Here is a 14953-nt window from a genome sequence, read left to right on the forward strand (position 1 = left end):
TTTTACAGGGGTTGTGGCCTTGGATGCTGTGTCTGTTAAAGAGAAGGAAAAATCTCCTGGGCTATGAACTCCTGGAGGACACAAATAAATTTATTCTGTATTTCTCACAGCACAACCTAGCACAGTAAGACAGTTATGGGATCCATGTACACTTGTTGAGTGGGTGTTCCCAAACATGAACTGTTTAGGAGGGATAATCTGGTGAACTGAGCAATAACTCAGAATTTGGAAAGACACAAGTGTTCTCTTTTTCTCTACTGTAAGTATCAGGCATTGTGCTACAGGCAGATTTTAAGATGGGAACTGAGAAACAGATGTGAAACAGGTGCCACAAAGATCCTTTATATATACTATGATTTAGTGTTCATAACAGGTTAGGATTATTATCCCTACTTTTGTTTAATAGACGACACAGCTAAGGCTCAAGGAGGTTAGGTGTTTGATCTGAGCTCACACAGCTAGTGAGTGCCTGGGCTCTCCTATCTGAGTCTGAAGCCCTTACTAATGCTTCCTCTCACCACACTTCAGAATAATATTCCTCTCTCAACTCCCAGAGATCAGATTTTGATGGGTCCGAGGGATTTGTGCCAGAGAGTTGCCATCCTTGCAACCACCCAACCCCCACTCTAATGAATCTCCCCCCCCCCCCCCCCCCGCGCTGCGGAGTGCTGGCCTGGAGCCAGGTGAGACCAGAACCTCCATTTCAGGGGCTTTCTCTAGAATCTGTCGCTGTGGTTACCTCCAGTAGAATCTGTTTCAGGAAGAGGTCTGACCAAACAGGACAGCGGTGACATTCATGACTGCAGGAGAGAAGAATCCGGGGCTGGGGGCCACACGTCGAGAGGGGAGGGGCCAGGGGGCGGCCCCCTTGTGACCAGCCCTGAGGAGAGGTCAGGAAAGAACGTTGGCTGAGGAGCGCCTGTACAGCAGCAGCTGCTGACGTTCTGTATCACGAGCCTGTGGCCCAAGGTAACCCAGACCTTTAAACAAACAGCGGGGCCGGGACCGTTGCGGGGACGGAGGCGGGAAAGGGCAGAGACTTTGGGGGTCGCACACTTAAGACAGGGGCGGTGAACGCGTGGAGGGCATGAGAAGGAGTCCGAATTCTCTGAGAAATAGGGAATGAAGGAAACAAGAAACGAAGTGTGAGAAGGAACACAAGCGCGAAAAGAGCATGAGAGGGCGCAAGAGCTTGGCTGACCAAAAGTGCGCTTGGAGGTAGGGGCAAGGGTGGAACACACCCAGCCCCAGCAGCATAGGTAAGGTGGGAGCAGAAGGACACTTTCTTTCCCTGAGCCCATTTTCCATAGGTGGTCCCCTTAGCCATTTTTAAGGTAAAATGTTGGCCCCAGTTATTTTTGCTTGTTTGTTTTGGGGTTTTGTTTTGTGTGTTTCTTTTTGTTTTTGTTTTCTTGTTTTGTTTTTTTTTAGAATATAAGGAAAGAACGTCAGAGGAAGCTGTACTAAAGCGAGGCTGCGCAGGGCGCAGGAAAGGCAGAGGGTGGCGCCTTTTTTAAAGAAGATTCTATCTTCACCCTAAAGCTCAGGCCGTACCACACACACACACACACACACACACACGTTTTCCTCCCTCTGTCCGCCTATTCCCCCACCCCAGCCCCCCTCCTGGCACGATCGGATCGCCTTTAAACCAGGTAACCGCCTTGGTCTCCACAGCAGCTCCGGGAGCTCCAGAGTGGAGGGGGTGGAGCACGCAGCGGCCTCTGGCTGAGCTCAAGGTGGGAGGGGTCCCGGGGGCGCTAATGGCGCACCGCGGCCATGACGCTGGCCAGATCATTCACAGAAATCCCTGTCTCATTCCATCTACAGTCGCAGCTCCATTCCAGACGCCCTTCTTCTCAGGCCGGGCGGTGAGCTGATGGCCCAAGTTCGGGACTCGCCCTCCGGCTCTTTGGTCCGCTGGAGCTCGGGAGGTGGGGGAGGAGCCTCTCCCGAGGAGGCGGCTGAAAAGGCGGGGGAAATGGAGGAGGAGGCGGTGGGGGCGGCAAAGGCGTGTTCAGGCCAGGGAGCTGAGGAGATGAAGCTGGAGCCGTTACAAGAGCGTAAGCCTGCTCCTGAGAACTTGACGTGGAGTGACAGCGGCGACGATAAGAAGGTGCTCCCCTCAACCCCCCCTCGCTGTTACAGCAGCTCCTCGCCCCTCTGCCCGCGCCGCAAGCCCCGCCCTCGGCCCCCGCCCCGGGCCCGCTCCCGAGGCCCTCCTGGCCTCTTGGCCCCGCCCCAGCCTCCATCCCATCCTCCCCCTCCGCCTCTGACCCGACCCCAGCCCTGGCGCAGACCGCGGCGTAGATCCAGGCCGGGGTCTAGGCCCCAGATGCTGCACAGCTGTTTTAGTGACCTAGGTGGCTCTGGGGATCGAGGTGGTTTAGCGGACTGGTTGCTGGAGGTGGAATTTGATCAGGGACCTACAGGCTGCTCTCATGTGGAGAGCTTTAAAGTGGCTAAGAACTGGCGGAAGAACCTGAGGTTGATTTACCAGCGTTTCATATGGAGTGGGACCCCAGAAACTAGGAAACATAAGGCAAAGTCGTGCATCTGTCATGTATGTAGTACCCATATGAACAGACTCCACTCTTGTCTCTCCTGTGTCTTTTTTGGCTGCTTTACTGAGAAACATATTCACAAACATGCAGAAACAAAACAGCACAATTTAGCTGTAGACCTCTATCATGGGGTTATATATTGCTTTATGTGTAAGGATTATGTATATGACAAAGACATGGAACGAATTGCCAAAGAAACAAAAGAGAAAAATTTGAAATTACTAACTTCCACCTCAACAGATGTTTCTCAACAGCAGTGTATGGCATCAGGTGTTGAAGAGAAGCATTCAACCTGTGAGTCAAAGGAACAGGAGCCAAAATTGGTGAAACCCAAGAAAAAGAGGAGAAAAAAGTCAGTCTATACTGTAGGCCTGAGAGGGCTTATCAATCTTGGGAACACATGCTTTATGAATTGTATTGTCCAGGCACTTACCCATATTCCTCTATTGAAAGATTTCTTTCTCTCTGACAAGCATAAATGTATAATGACAAGCCCCAGCTTGTGTCTTGTCTGTGAAATGTCTTCTCTTTTTCATGCTATGTACTCTGGGAGCCGAACTCCTCACATTCCCTATAAGTTATTGCATCTAATATGGATTCATGCAGAACACTTAGCAGGGTACCGGCAGCAGGATGCCCATGAGTTCCTCATTGCAATATTAGATGTGCTGCATAGACACAGCAAAGATGATAGTGTTGCGCAGGAGGCCAGTAACCCCAACTGCTGTAACTGCATCATAGACCAAATCTTTACAGGTGGCTTGCAGTCAGATGTCACATGTCAAGCTTGCCATAGTGTCTCTACCACAATAGACCCATGCTGGGACATCAGTTTGGACTTGCCTGGCTCTTGTGCCACATTCAGTTCCCAGAGTCCAGAAAGAGCTGACAGCACAGTGAGTAGGGATGACCACATACCAGGAATTCCCTCACTCACAGACTGCCTACAGTGGTTTACAAGGCCAGAGTACCTAGGAAGCAGTTCCAAAATCAAATGTAGTAGTTGCCAAAGCTATCAGGAATCTACCAAACAACTCACAATGAAGAAATTACCTATTGTGGCCTGTTTTCATCTCAAGCGATTTGAACATGTAGGTAAACAGAGGCGAAAGATTAATACTTTTATCTCCTTTCCCTTGGAGCTGGACATGACTCCATTTTTGGCCTCCACTAAGGAGAGCAGAATGAAAGAAGGCCAGCCACCAACAGACTGTACATCCAATGAGAATAAGTATTCCTTGTTTGCAGTGATTAATCACCATGGAACTTTGGAAAGTGGACACTACACCAGCTTTATCCGACAACAAAAAGACCAATGGTTTAGCTGTGATGATGCCATCATCACCAAGGCTACCATTGAGGACTTACTCTACAGTGAAGGGTATTTACTATTCTATCACAAGCAGGGTCTAGAGAAAGATTAGTCTTGCAAGACCACTTACCAGAAAAAAAGTGAAAGAAATGAATATACAAGGATCCAGAAGTGACACAAACTTCCCTGGAATGGACGATGATAATACCCAAACAACAATAAACACCTCTTGAAATTTCACAAAAACCTACCTGGCATGTACAATGACAACAGCACCTATATGACAAGTAGCACCTTGATATGAAGAACCTATTTTACATGGCTTGTGGGTCTGTAAGAGGAAAAGAAAATACTAACTAGTGACCATTCAGCCTTAAGAAATGGGAGGAGGGAGAAGAGGTTGAAAATGGTCACATAAAGCATAATTAAATGAACAGAATGCTTTAGGTGGGAAGAGTGGGAATGGAGATGTTCTGCGAGTGCTATATGTCATTTGTTTCTACAAAAATACCATGGGAAATCAGGGAGTATTCCTACATTACCAAAAAACTTCACAATTAGTGTTCTAGCTGTGACTGATTAGTCAAATATTTTGAAAAAAGAATATTGTAAAAGAGATTTTAAAAAGCCTTAAAACATTTAAAAAGAAAAAAACGTTTTTTTAATTTTAAAATAAAATGTTTTAAATGTTGAAAAAAATTAAGTTAAATATTTTTAAAAGAAATGTTTCAAAATTTAAGTTTTTTAATTTAAAATTCCAAAATGATTAATAAAATAAGGCTTAAAATAAATTTTAGAAATTCTTAGTTTACAAAAGGTAAAATGAATAAAAGAAGGACAAAGATAAAAAATGAAAGTTCACAAAAAAGTTAAAGAAAGTTTTAAAAGGGGAGGGGAGCTCTTAAAAGTTTAAATAAAATGTTAATATAAATAACTCTTTAAATTAGACCATAAAATGTATGTATTGAAAAATGAGAGGTTAGCAAAATTCATGAACAGTTTAAGAAAATTTCCAAAAATACAGAATGGAATGAAAATTCAAATTTAAGTTTACAGAAAAGTTTTAAAGGAAAAAAGATTTAGCACAATTCAAGACAGACACAATTTGTTTAATTTTTTAATTTAAAAAAATTAAAAAGGAAAAGTTAAGAGAAAAATAGAGAATTTTAAGATATATAAATAACTTTAAGGAAATCCAATTTGTGAGATTTAAATAAAAACTAAATATTTAAACAAGAAGGATAAAAATAAAAATTTTTAAAGAAAAACATTTAAATAAAAATTAAAAAATTAAATTAAAAACAAGTAGAAAAATATTAATATTTTAAAAAACTTAAAGTTTTATTTTTAAATTTAAGCATATTAAAATTCATACAGGTATGAAAACTAAAAGGAGATAGGAATAACAAGACAAAAAGGCTTGTTAATATTTGTTTGAGTTTTATTTTGATACATAAATAGAATTTGAAAAAAATAGTCAACCATCATTTTACTACTCAATTGTGAGATCAGTGCAAGGCCTGAACTCTAGCCTACCTTCCCTTTTCAAGTTCCACACCCCATCTGATTTCCTAAAGAGCTGTTTCTTAGGAAGAATCAACTGCATCCGAGAAAGATGAAAATAGTAGGGACTCTCTCCCATTTAGAACTGCATTATTCATATAAATTCTTTGCTACTGAAAAGCGGTTCTTAACAATTTAGTGGCTTAGGGGTATTAGATTACAACTTAAGTTCTGGCTTTGATGTTCAAGCCCCATGGCCTGATTGAAGGAAGTGGCAGGGACCCATATCTGAGGACATCCCACCCTCTCTTCCACTTCCCTCTCCATGGAGAAACAAGACCTTTATATAGTAAAACTTTGGGTTTGTGCTTGACAGTCTCACTCATTCCTTTACTCCCTCTTTTTTCCTTATTCCATCATTCATGCCTGGTTCCCTGAACCGCTTACATACCTCCATCTCTGATCCCATCCTGTAGAGCTCCTTTGACTGTTTACCTGGTAGCTTCTATTCCTCCTTCAAGACCCAACTCACAGATAACTTCCCTGGAGACTTTTCTGAATGCTCTAGGCAGGTATAAGTTGGAAAATTGTTTCTTCCTCACACCTATATCCCTGTCACTGTGCCTCAAAGTACTTTGTACCTCAGTAATATTCTACTGTGATTCTACTGGAGCTTTGTGATTGCCCCTCTGCACCAAGCATTCTGAGAACAGGGGGCCAAGCCTTATTCATTTCTGTGTTAATAAATGTTTGTTGAATGAGGATGAGTTCAGTTATTTGCTCTATTAATATGATCTCACTTATTTTATCCATCAAGCCCTCAATAAGTGTCCTGTGCTATAATACAGTGTGATCAGGGTTGAATCTTCCCCAAAGGAAGTGTATGAAATGCTACTCAGCTGCAGGGGATGGCTTAAGAAGGGAGGTGCTCAGTGAGGAAATAGCCAGGTTGTGTGGAGAGAGTACAAGGTACAACACAAGGAAAAGAGCAAAGCGTGAGAGTTGGTAGTCATGAAAGACTGGGTGGTGAGGGGGAGCAGAAGCTGAAGATGAGGCTGGGCTTTCTGGTATGTGTGCAGCAACGCTGTTCCTCACCAGTGTCCCTGAGCTCCCCACAGTGTCTCTCATCTTATGACTGTGTACCACACCTCCCCATGGTGTACTGTACTAGTTTGCCTTCCCAGGAGACTGTGTGCCTCACCATTCCACACTGTTTTATATCATATGGCACACCATGACTGACAGGGGAATGATGTCCAGTGACTGTATTTAGTGGGGGAGCTGTAGTTGTCTGCTTAGCACTCTAGCCCTTCCCCCATTCCTTGTGGTTCTGCTGGGGCTATTGACCACCTTGCAGTGCTCCTCTCACTCTTCCCCAGAGTGACCATGTCCCACAGCCTAGGCCAGATAAGAGTTCTCAATTCCTCCACTCCTTCACCCACACCCACCCCACAAGAGCAATTCTGAGGATGGCTATAGAACCCAAGCAGGCCCAATCAGAGTCCATTGCTAGATTGAATATATGTAGACAGTGGGAGAAAGAAGTGTCTTGCTCCCCCTCCATGCTGAAGTCTCTAGATTAGGATGACATTAATCTGAGAATCTTAGGGGTTTGATATTCTTACCATGAGGAGAAAAGTAGAATTAGAGATAGGGAGAAAGAGCCTGGAGAACATAATTTGAAACTTGTGGATCCAGATATGCCTGAAGTCCCAAAGTTCCTAGCTATCCGAGCCATTAAAGTCCTTTGTTTTGCTTAAGCTAGTTTGAGTTGGGATCCTGTCACTTGTAGCCAAGTGTTTTGAACACATTAGATATGCTATATGGTTAGTTGGGGGCATCCTGTTCCTAGGGCCACAAACGGAGAGAAGGAAGAAGGAAGAGAATGGTAACCTTCAATGAACTCTGTCATAGAAGATTGAGAAACCAGAGAGGGTACCTCCATGTCTTTAGCTCAGCTACTGACCTGTGCTAGGCTTCAAACCTTACAGCAATGATGTGAGTATTCCCAATTAAAGAGAATAAGGCAATCATGTTTCATGAGTACCATGAATAGGTAGGCCAGGCACTATGGTGACTGCTTTACCTCTATTATCTCACTGAATTGGCACAGCAATCCTGGAAGACAATCATTCCTGAACATATTTCACAGATTGGGAAAGTAAGACTCAGAATGGAAAAGTGGTTTGCTTAAGTTCACTTTACTGTTTTAAGCAGTGGGGCCAGTATTCAAACCCAGGTCCCCAAAGCTTGTGTGTATTCTATTATAATTCAGTACAGGTAATTCAAAGATGTTTTTGTTTTGCTTTTCCTGATGTTGCTATGGAAGTCACAATAGACCAAAATGGCACAGAAGGCAGACAGCCTTTGACAAACCTGGATGCAGATAACCTGGAACTTGGAGAGTAATCTATCAACTGATAACACAAAATTACCCATGCTCCAGGTGAATATGTCTCTGTGGCAATAGCTGGTTAGGATAGTCACATCAGGCTAAATGACTTTCTTAAGGATACCCAGAATGGATGAGGCCAAAATCCTACTCCATTACCAGACATATAGCTTCACTCAATGCCATATGCTTGCCTTTTTACAGTCTGTGAAACCATCAGCTCTCTCTAGTTACACCAGGTTTCCTTTCTAGCTTCAATACTGTGACCAATACTTTGTTAATCACCTTCACCACTGACCTTCCCCCTGGTCTTTCCAGAGTGCCCACAATGCCAGCTCCTCAACCATAGATCCTTCCCACCTGCCTATTGCAGAGGGACTTGCCTATTAGGATCTATTTCCTAGGTGGTCTGATACCGACTTGCAATGTCCAATTCTGTTGTTTCTACACTATTTTCAGTTCCTTATCTTTATTCCTTCCAAACATACAATTATATCTACTCTGGGCCAGGGCCGGAACTATGTGTCTGTAAACCCCTCAGGCCAATCACACTATATGGTAGATTCTTAATAGGCTAGCTGAATGAATGCACAAATGAATAAACAAAATGAATTCCATCCTACACTCAGCTTTAGTAGTTAACTTCCTATCTTATTTCTTCTGAAGTCAAAATACTTGTAAGAGTGCCTGATTTACCTATACCACCCACATCAACACACTTCTATCTCCATCTATCCTCCACACCTTCACTCTACTTTTAGAGAAGGAATCCTGCTTTCTTTTGGATGCTGTACCACTAGCCTTCTCTGACCCATTCCTGAAAGCCAAGAGGGCTTACTCCCACACTTTCCCCAGTATTCCAGCAACTGTCATGTTTTCTCTAGACATAATATTCAGCAATTAGATATCCTAGGTTTTCTACAATGGTTCTTCAAAAACTTTCCCCATCATTCCTATAAGATATAAGGAGTGTTCCTCAATTCCCAGTGCTTCCTCCTAGAGTGTATATTGTCACAGAAGAGACCAGTCTTTTGTAAGGTCCTGACTTGGGGTTCATGTTTAAAACAAAAATTCATAACCTTCACATGATAACTGCTGTCTGTGGTATTATTTATGTCCTTCCTTTCACTGTCAAGCTCTTCTACATGTGTTTATCTTACATCATTCCCACTTACCTCCTACATCACTTTTAGTTCCCCACATAACTTCTGCCTATATGACTCTATTAAAACTACTCTTGGTTAAGTACAAAGTGACTTATTTTTACTAAGTTCTTTATTTTGCTATTTTATCCCATTTGTTAAAGAGATATATGATAATTAAAGACAGTGGAACAACAAACGGAATATTTGATGTTAAAACTTTCCCTGCAAATCCAGGTCATGATTTTGTCATGTTGGCAACCACTCAGGGTAAGTTCCCTTTTTCTTACACCAGGAGGGTATAGCAAATCTGAAAAAGGGACTCAGGCTAGGGGTAGAGCCAGTGAAGCTGAGGTAGAGAAAATACAATTTTAGAAATCTGTATTGTATTTTAAATGTACCAGAGGAGTTGGTGTTTTTAAGGACAGGTGTAAAGAATCCTTTTTGTATGCCTTATTAAGAATCTAATCGTGCCCTAATTGATCTGTTTTTAGAATGCTATACTTAAAAAGAGACACACCTGTAGTCTACTTGCAAACATCATTTAAAGCTTTTTTTTTTCATGCCATACCTCTGATACAGAATTAAACTGACTGACCTGCAATTTCCATTTCTCTGTGATGGGGGAGGTATGATGAGGTAGGCCTAGGCATGAAGAGAAAATAACTTTGGGACCAGACAGACTTAAACTGAAATCACATCCCAAATCTACCACTTACTAACAGGTAACAGTGAGCCAGTAACAGAACCTGGTACTCAGCCCTCTGTGGGGAGGCCTAAATGTAACATTGTTATAAGGCATTTAGTACAAAGCAGGGCACACAGTTGGATAAAAATATTTTTAGCCCCACTTTTCAGTGTCCAAATAGTCCCTTTGTCCCCAAGGTATTTTTAGAAAAGGATAACTGCTATCTCTCTGGAAGTCCATTTTCACACATATAAAAAGGACATCACCTAAGTAGACTTCTTTATATAAATCCTCCTTGGCCAGATCTCTCCTTACATCACTGAGTTTTTCTTCTGTGCTATAGTCACTCCAATGGGGTCTGTCTTATTGTCAGCTCTACTTGACAATGGAATATGAGAATTCAGATGTCTTTCCCAAAATCACATAGTAATTAAGAAGGAGAACTGGGACACAGAGTACTGAGTCTAGGCCCTTAACCATCAAGTTTTGCTGCAACCCAGGAACTAATTTGATTCCTCTACTTATACTGGAATAACAGCCAGGTAATACTCTGAATCCATGAAATTTATGGACTTCTAGAATCTGAGAGTTGGGAGGATCCCTAAAGTGCCTTTAGCTGTCAGGTTTCTCACTGTTTTAAGGATACACTGGCTTGGAGAGAGATGGAATGACTTGCTCAAGGTCATACAGGGGATTGGTGGCAGAACCAGGAGCAGAACTGAGGTCCTGGGATTTTCTTATTGCATACCAGGCCTTCTGACTGTCAAGTTTCTCTGTAAATATTCTATCTCCATTGCCTATCCCATCTCAGAATCTACATTCTCCTATGCTGGGTTAGGTCCCTAAAGACAACAGTGCCCAGAGAGATCAGTAAATAGGCGACTCTAGCTGTTGCCAACAGAATTGTTTTCAAAGACAAAAGTGTAACAAGGGCACTGGAAACCTGTCCATAATTCTGGTCTCAGGGAGGCAGCAGGCAGCAGAGAAATTGTGACTGGACCTGGCAATGAGTGGAGGTATATGGTTGGTATTGGGTGAATGACCTGATATACAGGGCAACATCCAGTCCTAAATAGGTTGATGGAACAGGGGAAGTTGAGTAATTCTTAATAATTGCCTTATTTGCGATATGAGAAATCTGTTAATTTACCTGTTTGGGGGGGGTCTTGATTCTTTATCCATAATGAAATACAGCTTTTGGGGAAGCTGCTTGTCTTTCAGGGCTCTTCTTATGCTAGTAATCTGGAGAAACCCTCCAGCTCATCCCCACACTGAAGACCCAGGCCTTCAAAGAATGATATTTAGCCCCAAAGCCTTGGATCACACTCCCCACTGAAGAATTGCATCAGTGCCTGGATCAAACAAGCAAATTTATTTGTGGAAGAGGCACAGTTTGCTGAAAAGTATGAGAAAAAAAGCCTCTCAAATGCAGCCAAAGTCTCACCTATATGTTTACCTGCTCCCCTATTACCAACGCTTCCTGGTCCTCAAAATATAGGGCATATTATGACTGCCTGGGAGTCCAAAGAGGTGTTCTTGTGCAAATTATACATCATCTTTGACTCACTTTGCCCAAGTAAGAAAAGAGATGGTTTGTTTGGATTGTCCCCAAAGTTCCTTATAAGCTTTAAAACACTATGAGCTATTAGCAGTTCTTAACTATAATCTCATGGCAACTTAGCAGGAATTATAAGAAAAAATAAAATATAGCATAATAATTATTTAAAAATAAAAATTGTCTTATATTTTAATGACTGCATAAAATTTCTGGCCTTGATAGCTTTAACCGGTTCCTTAAATATTTCAGTTATTTCTTATTTTTTGTCATTGTGATCAATGATGCAAAGAATATATTGTATATCATTTCACACATCTATACGTCTATCAGTGGAACAAATACCTGGTAATTTATTCAAAAGCTGTTCCCTTTATGTCTACTAGATGCTAGGCTGAGGACTGACTGAGACAATCCTGCTCCCTACCATCAAGGAGCTCACAGTTCAGCAGGGGAGACAGATATGTCACCAGACAGAGATGGCCAGGAAAAGACAAGAATAGTATGGGGAAAGACAGGGCATAGCAGGGGAGAGACACTAACCGCAAAAATTAGAGTAATGCTGCATAAGTTACATTTCTGACATGATATCAGGGAATTCTTCTCTCTGGGTCGCCCTTATTCATCTGTCCCTGGTGCCTGGCATAGGATTTGGCATAACAGGAGGCTCAGTGAGCATTTTGGGAAGGAATGACTAGGCCTTCAGTTCTAGCACTGAGATTGGATGCTGGTCCCAACATCTGTCCTGACTTGCTGTGTGAATGTGGGCACATCACACAAATGTGGGCCCCTTTCTGGACCTTTCTTCCTTCATCAGTTACACGGAAGCTGCCATAGGCATAAAAGAGTAGCTTGGTAGGTCACACTACAGGCTCTGGATTCAAACCTGGGTTTTTATCCTGACTTTCCATCACTGGCTGTGTGACATCAACAGGTTACTTAAACACATTCTGTCTTGAATTCCTTGTCTATAAAATGAGGCTGATAATCACAGTAGCACCTCACTTTTAGAGTTATGGAGAAAATTCAATGAATAATAAATATTAAGTGCTCAGAACAGAGCCTGCTACATAGTAAAGGTGAAATATATGTAAGCTCTGTTCTCCTTTCAAAACATAAGCTTATTTTTATCTCAGGGTCTTTGTACATGTTACTCTCCCTGGAGCAGTCTTCCCCCGTATTTTGCCTTTTCTTCATTCATATTTCTGCTCAGATATCACCCAGAAGGGGCTTCCGTAAGCACCCATCTAAGGTAGCAAAACCCTTTCAATCTAATTTCCTTTTCCTGGATTTTTTTGTATTCTATTTTTCTTTATTACCCACTTTATAATATGCATTTGTGTCATGCATCCTTCAGTAGAATCGAAGTGGCCCAAGGGAAGGGAGGTTTTCCTTTTGCTTACTGCCATATCTTTGGTGTCTAGAAGAAAGCCTTACACATATCAAACCTTCAAAATCATCTGTTAACTAAATGAAAAAGTAGCTTGATGAAGTGGTTACTGTTATCTTCCCCATTTTACAAGCGAGGTGAAGTCATTTGTTAATGTCACAGGCTAATAGATAATGGAGCCATGTGACACAAAAACCCACTCTCAAGCCAGAATTATTTTCTTTTTGCATATGATGTAAATGTTAGATGCAAATGGTCCTCAGAAATTATAGCTAAAAGTTGAAATTGCTAAACACACACATTTCATATTTGACAGTCATGCACTGTTATGTTAGTGGATCAGATAAGTAAAATTTACAGTCATCAATCATGAACAAATTAAATAATCATCATGTATGAGATCTGTACAATCATGCATTTGAAATAATAGAAATTTCAAAAAATACTTCATCTGAGTGTTCAAAGAATAGATGAAAAAGTACTCAGAAAATATCAGAATTTTGAAGAATATTATAAAAAAATCATAATTGTTATCCATGAAATATTAACGGAACTTCATTATCTTTTGCATATCTTTACAATATAGACTCATAGTCTTTCTTGTAAAATTGTCTTCTGAAATGAAAAGGCAACTTTAAAAAAATCTTACAAATCATAAAATAAACTTTTGGGTGACCAGTTTTCCTAGGTTGCTAACCTTGGACATGACCATAGGAGCTATAAAAGCACAATTTAATAAATAATGATACATATGTATGTTATTACCTTTTTTAAATTTTATTTTTTTATTATGTTAGTCACCATAAAATACGTCATTAGTTTTTAATGTAGTGATCCATGGTTCATTGTTTTCGTATAACACCCAGTGCTCCATGCAGTACGTGCCCTCCTTAATACCCATCAGGGGACTAACCCATCCCCCTACCCGCTTCCCCTCTAAAACCCTCAGTTTGTTTCTTGGAGTCCAGAGTCTCTCATGTTTCATCTCCCTGTCCCATTTCCCCCTCTTCCTTTTTTACCTTCCTTCTCCTAATGTCCTACATGCTATTCCTTATGTTCCACAAATAAGTGAAACCATAAGGTAATTGACTTTCTCTGCTTGACTTATTTTGCTTAGCATAATCTCCTCCACTCCCATCCATGTCGATGTAAAAGTTGGATATTCATTCATTCTGATGGCTGAGTAATATTTCATTGTATATATGGACCACATCTTCCTTATCCATTCATCTGTTGAAGGGCATCTCAGCTCTTTCCACAGTTTGGCTATTGCGGACATTGCTGCTATGAACATTGGGGTGCATTTGGCCCTTCTTTTCACTATATCTGTGTCTTTGGGGTAAATACCCAGAAGTGCAATTGCTGGGTCATAAGGGTAGCTCTATTTTTAATTTTTTGAGGAACATGCACATTGTTTTCAAAATTGGCTGTACCAACTTGCATTCCCACCAATAGTATAAGAGGGTTCCCTTTTCTCCACAATCTCTCCAACATTTGTTGTTTCTTGCCTTGTCCATTTTTGCCATTCTAACTGGTGTAAGATGGTATCTCATTATGGTTTTGATTTGAATTTCCCTGATGGCTAATGATGATGAACATTTTTTCGTATGTCTGTTAGGCATTTGTATGTATTCTTTGGAGAAGTGTCTGTTCATGTCTTCTGCCATTTTGTGACTTGATTAGTTATTTTTTGGGTGTTGAGTTTTAGAAGTTCTTTATAGATCTTGGAAATCAGCACTTTGTCCATTGTGTCATTTACAAAGATCTTCTTCCATTCTATGGGTTGCCTCTTTGTTTTGTTGACTGTTTCCTTTGCTGTGCAGAAGTTTTTATCTTGATAAAGTCCCAAAAGTTCATTTTTGCTTTTGTTTCATTAGCCTTTGGAGATGAATCTTGAAAGAAGTTGCTGCGGCCGATGTCAAAGAGGTTACTGCCTATGTTCTCCTCTAGGATTTTGATGGATTCCTGTCTCACATTGTGGTCTTTCATCCATTTTGAGTTTATCTTTGCGTATGGTGTTAGAGAATGGTCAAATTTCATTCTTCTGCATGTGGCTGTCTAAATTTCCTAGCACCATTTATTGAAGAGACTGTCTTTTTCCATTGCATATTTTTTTCCTGCTTTATCGAAGATTATTTGACCATAGAGTTGAGGGTCCTTATCTGGGCTCTCTTTTCTGTTCCATTGGTCTATGTGTCTGTTTTTGTGCCAGTACCATGCTGTCTTGGTGATCACTGCTTTGTAATATAGCTTGAAATCCGGCAACGTGATGCCCCAGCTTTGTTTTTCTTTTTCAACATTTCATTGGCGATTCGGGGTCTTTTCTGATTCCATACAAATTTTAGGATTGTTTGTTCCAGCACATTGAAAAATGTCATTAGAATTTTGATCAGGATGGTGTTGAAGG

At 41.3% G+C, this 14953-nt stretch overlaps 1 protein-coding gene across 3 annotated transcripts; it reads left to right on the plus strand.

The window, feature by feature from the left end:
* The first annotated feature begins 763 nt into the window (after positions 1 to 763).
* On the plus strand, positions 764 to 4500 carry USP51 (ubiquitin specific peptidase 51). 3 transcript variants are annotated; one of them, XM_027608408.2, is made up of 3 exons: positions 764 to 969; positions 1432 to 1655; positions 1831 to 4500. In XM_027608408.2, exon 3 carries the CDS (start codon positions 1880 to 1882, stop codon positions 3986 to 3988), a length of 2109 nt encoding a protein of 702 aa, XP_027464209.1. In that variant the 5' UTR covers positions 764 to 969; positions 1432 to 1655; positions 1831 to 1879; the 3' UTR covers positions 3989 to 4500. The 3 variants fall into 3 exon arrangements, with proteins under 3 accessions (XP_027464209.1, XP_027464208.1, XP_027464210.1); XM_027608407.1 differs by lacking the exon at positions 764 to 969 and adding an exon at positions 994 to 1259; XM_027608409.1 differs by lacking the exons at positions 764 to 969; positions 1432 to 1655 and adding an exon at positions 994 to 1259.
* The last annotated feature ends 10453 nt before the right edge of the window (positions 4501 to 14953 follow it).

Source organism: Zalophus californianus, chromosome X (genome assembly GCF_009762305.2).
Source record: "Zalophus californianus isolate mZalCal1 chromosome X, mZalCal1.pri.v2, whole genome shotgun sequence".
In the NCBI taxonomy this organism is placed as follows: domain Eukaryota; kingdom Metazoa; phylum Chordata; class Mammalia; order Carnivora; family Otariidae; genus Zalophus; species Zalophus californianus.

Excerpts from the sequence above, each read along its gene's own strand:
- USP51 (XM_027608408.2), top strand. The coding sequence starts at position 1,880 with ATGGCCCAAGTTCGGGACTCGCCCTCCGGCTCTTTGGTCCGCTGGAGC.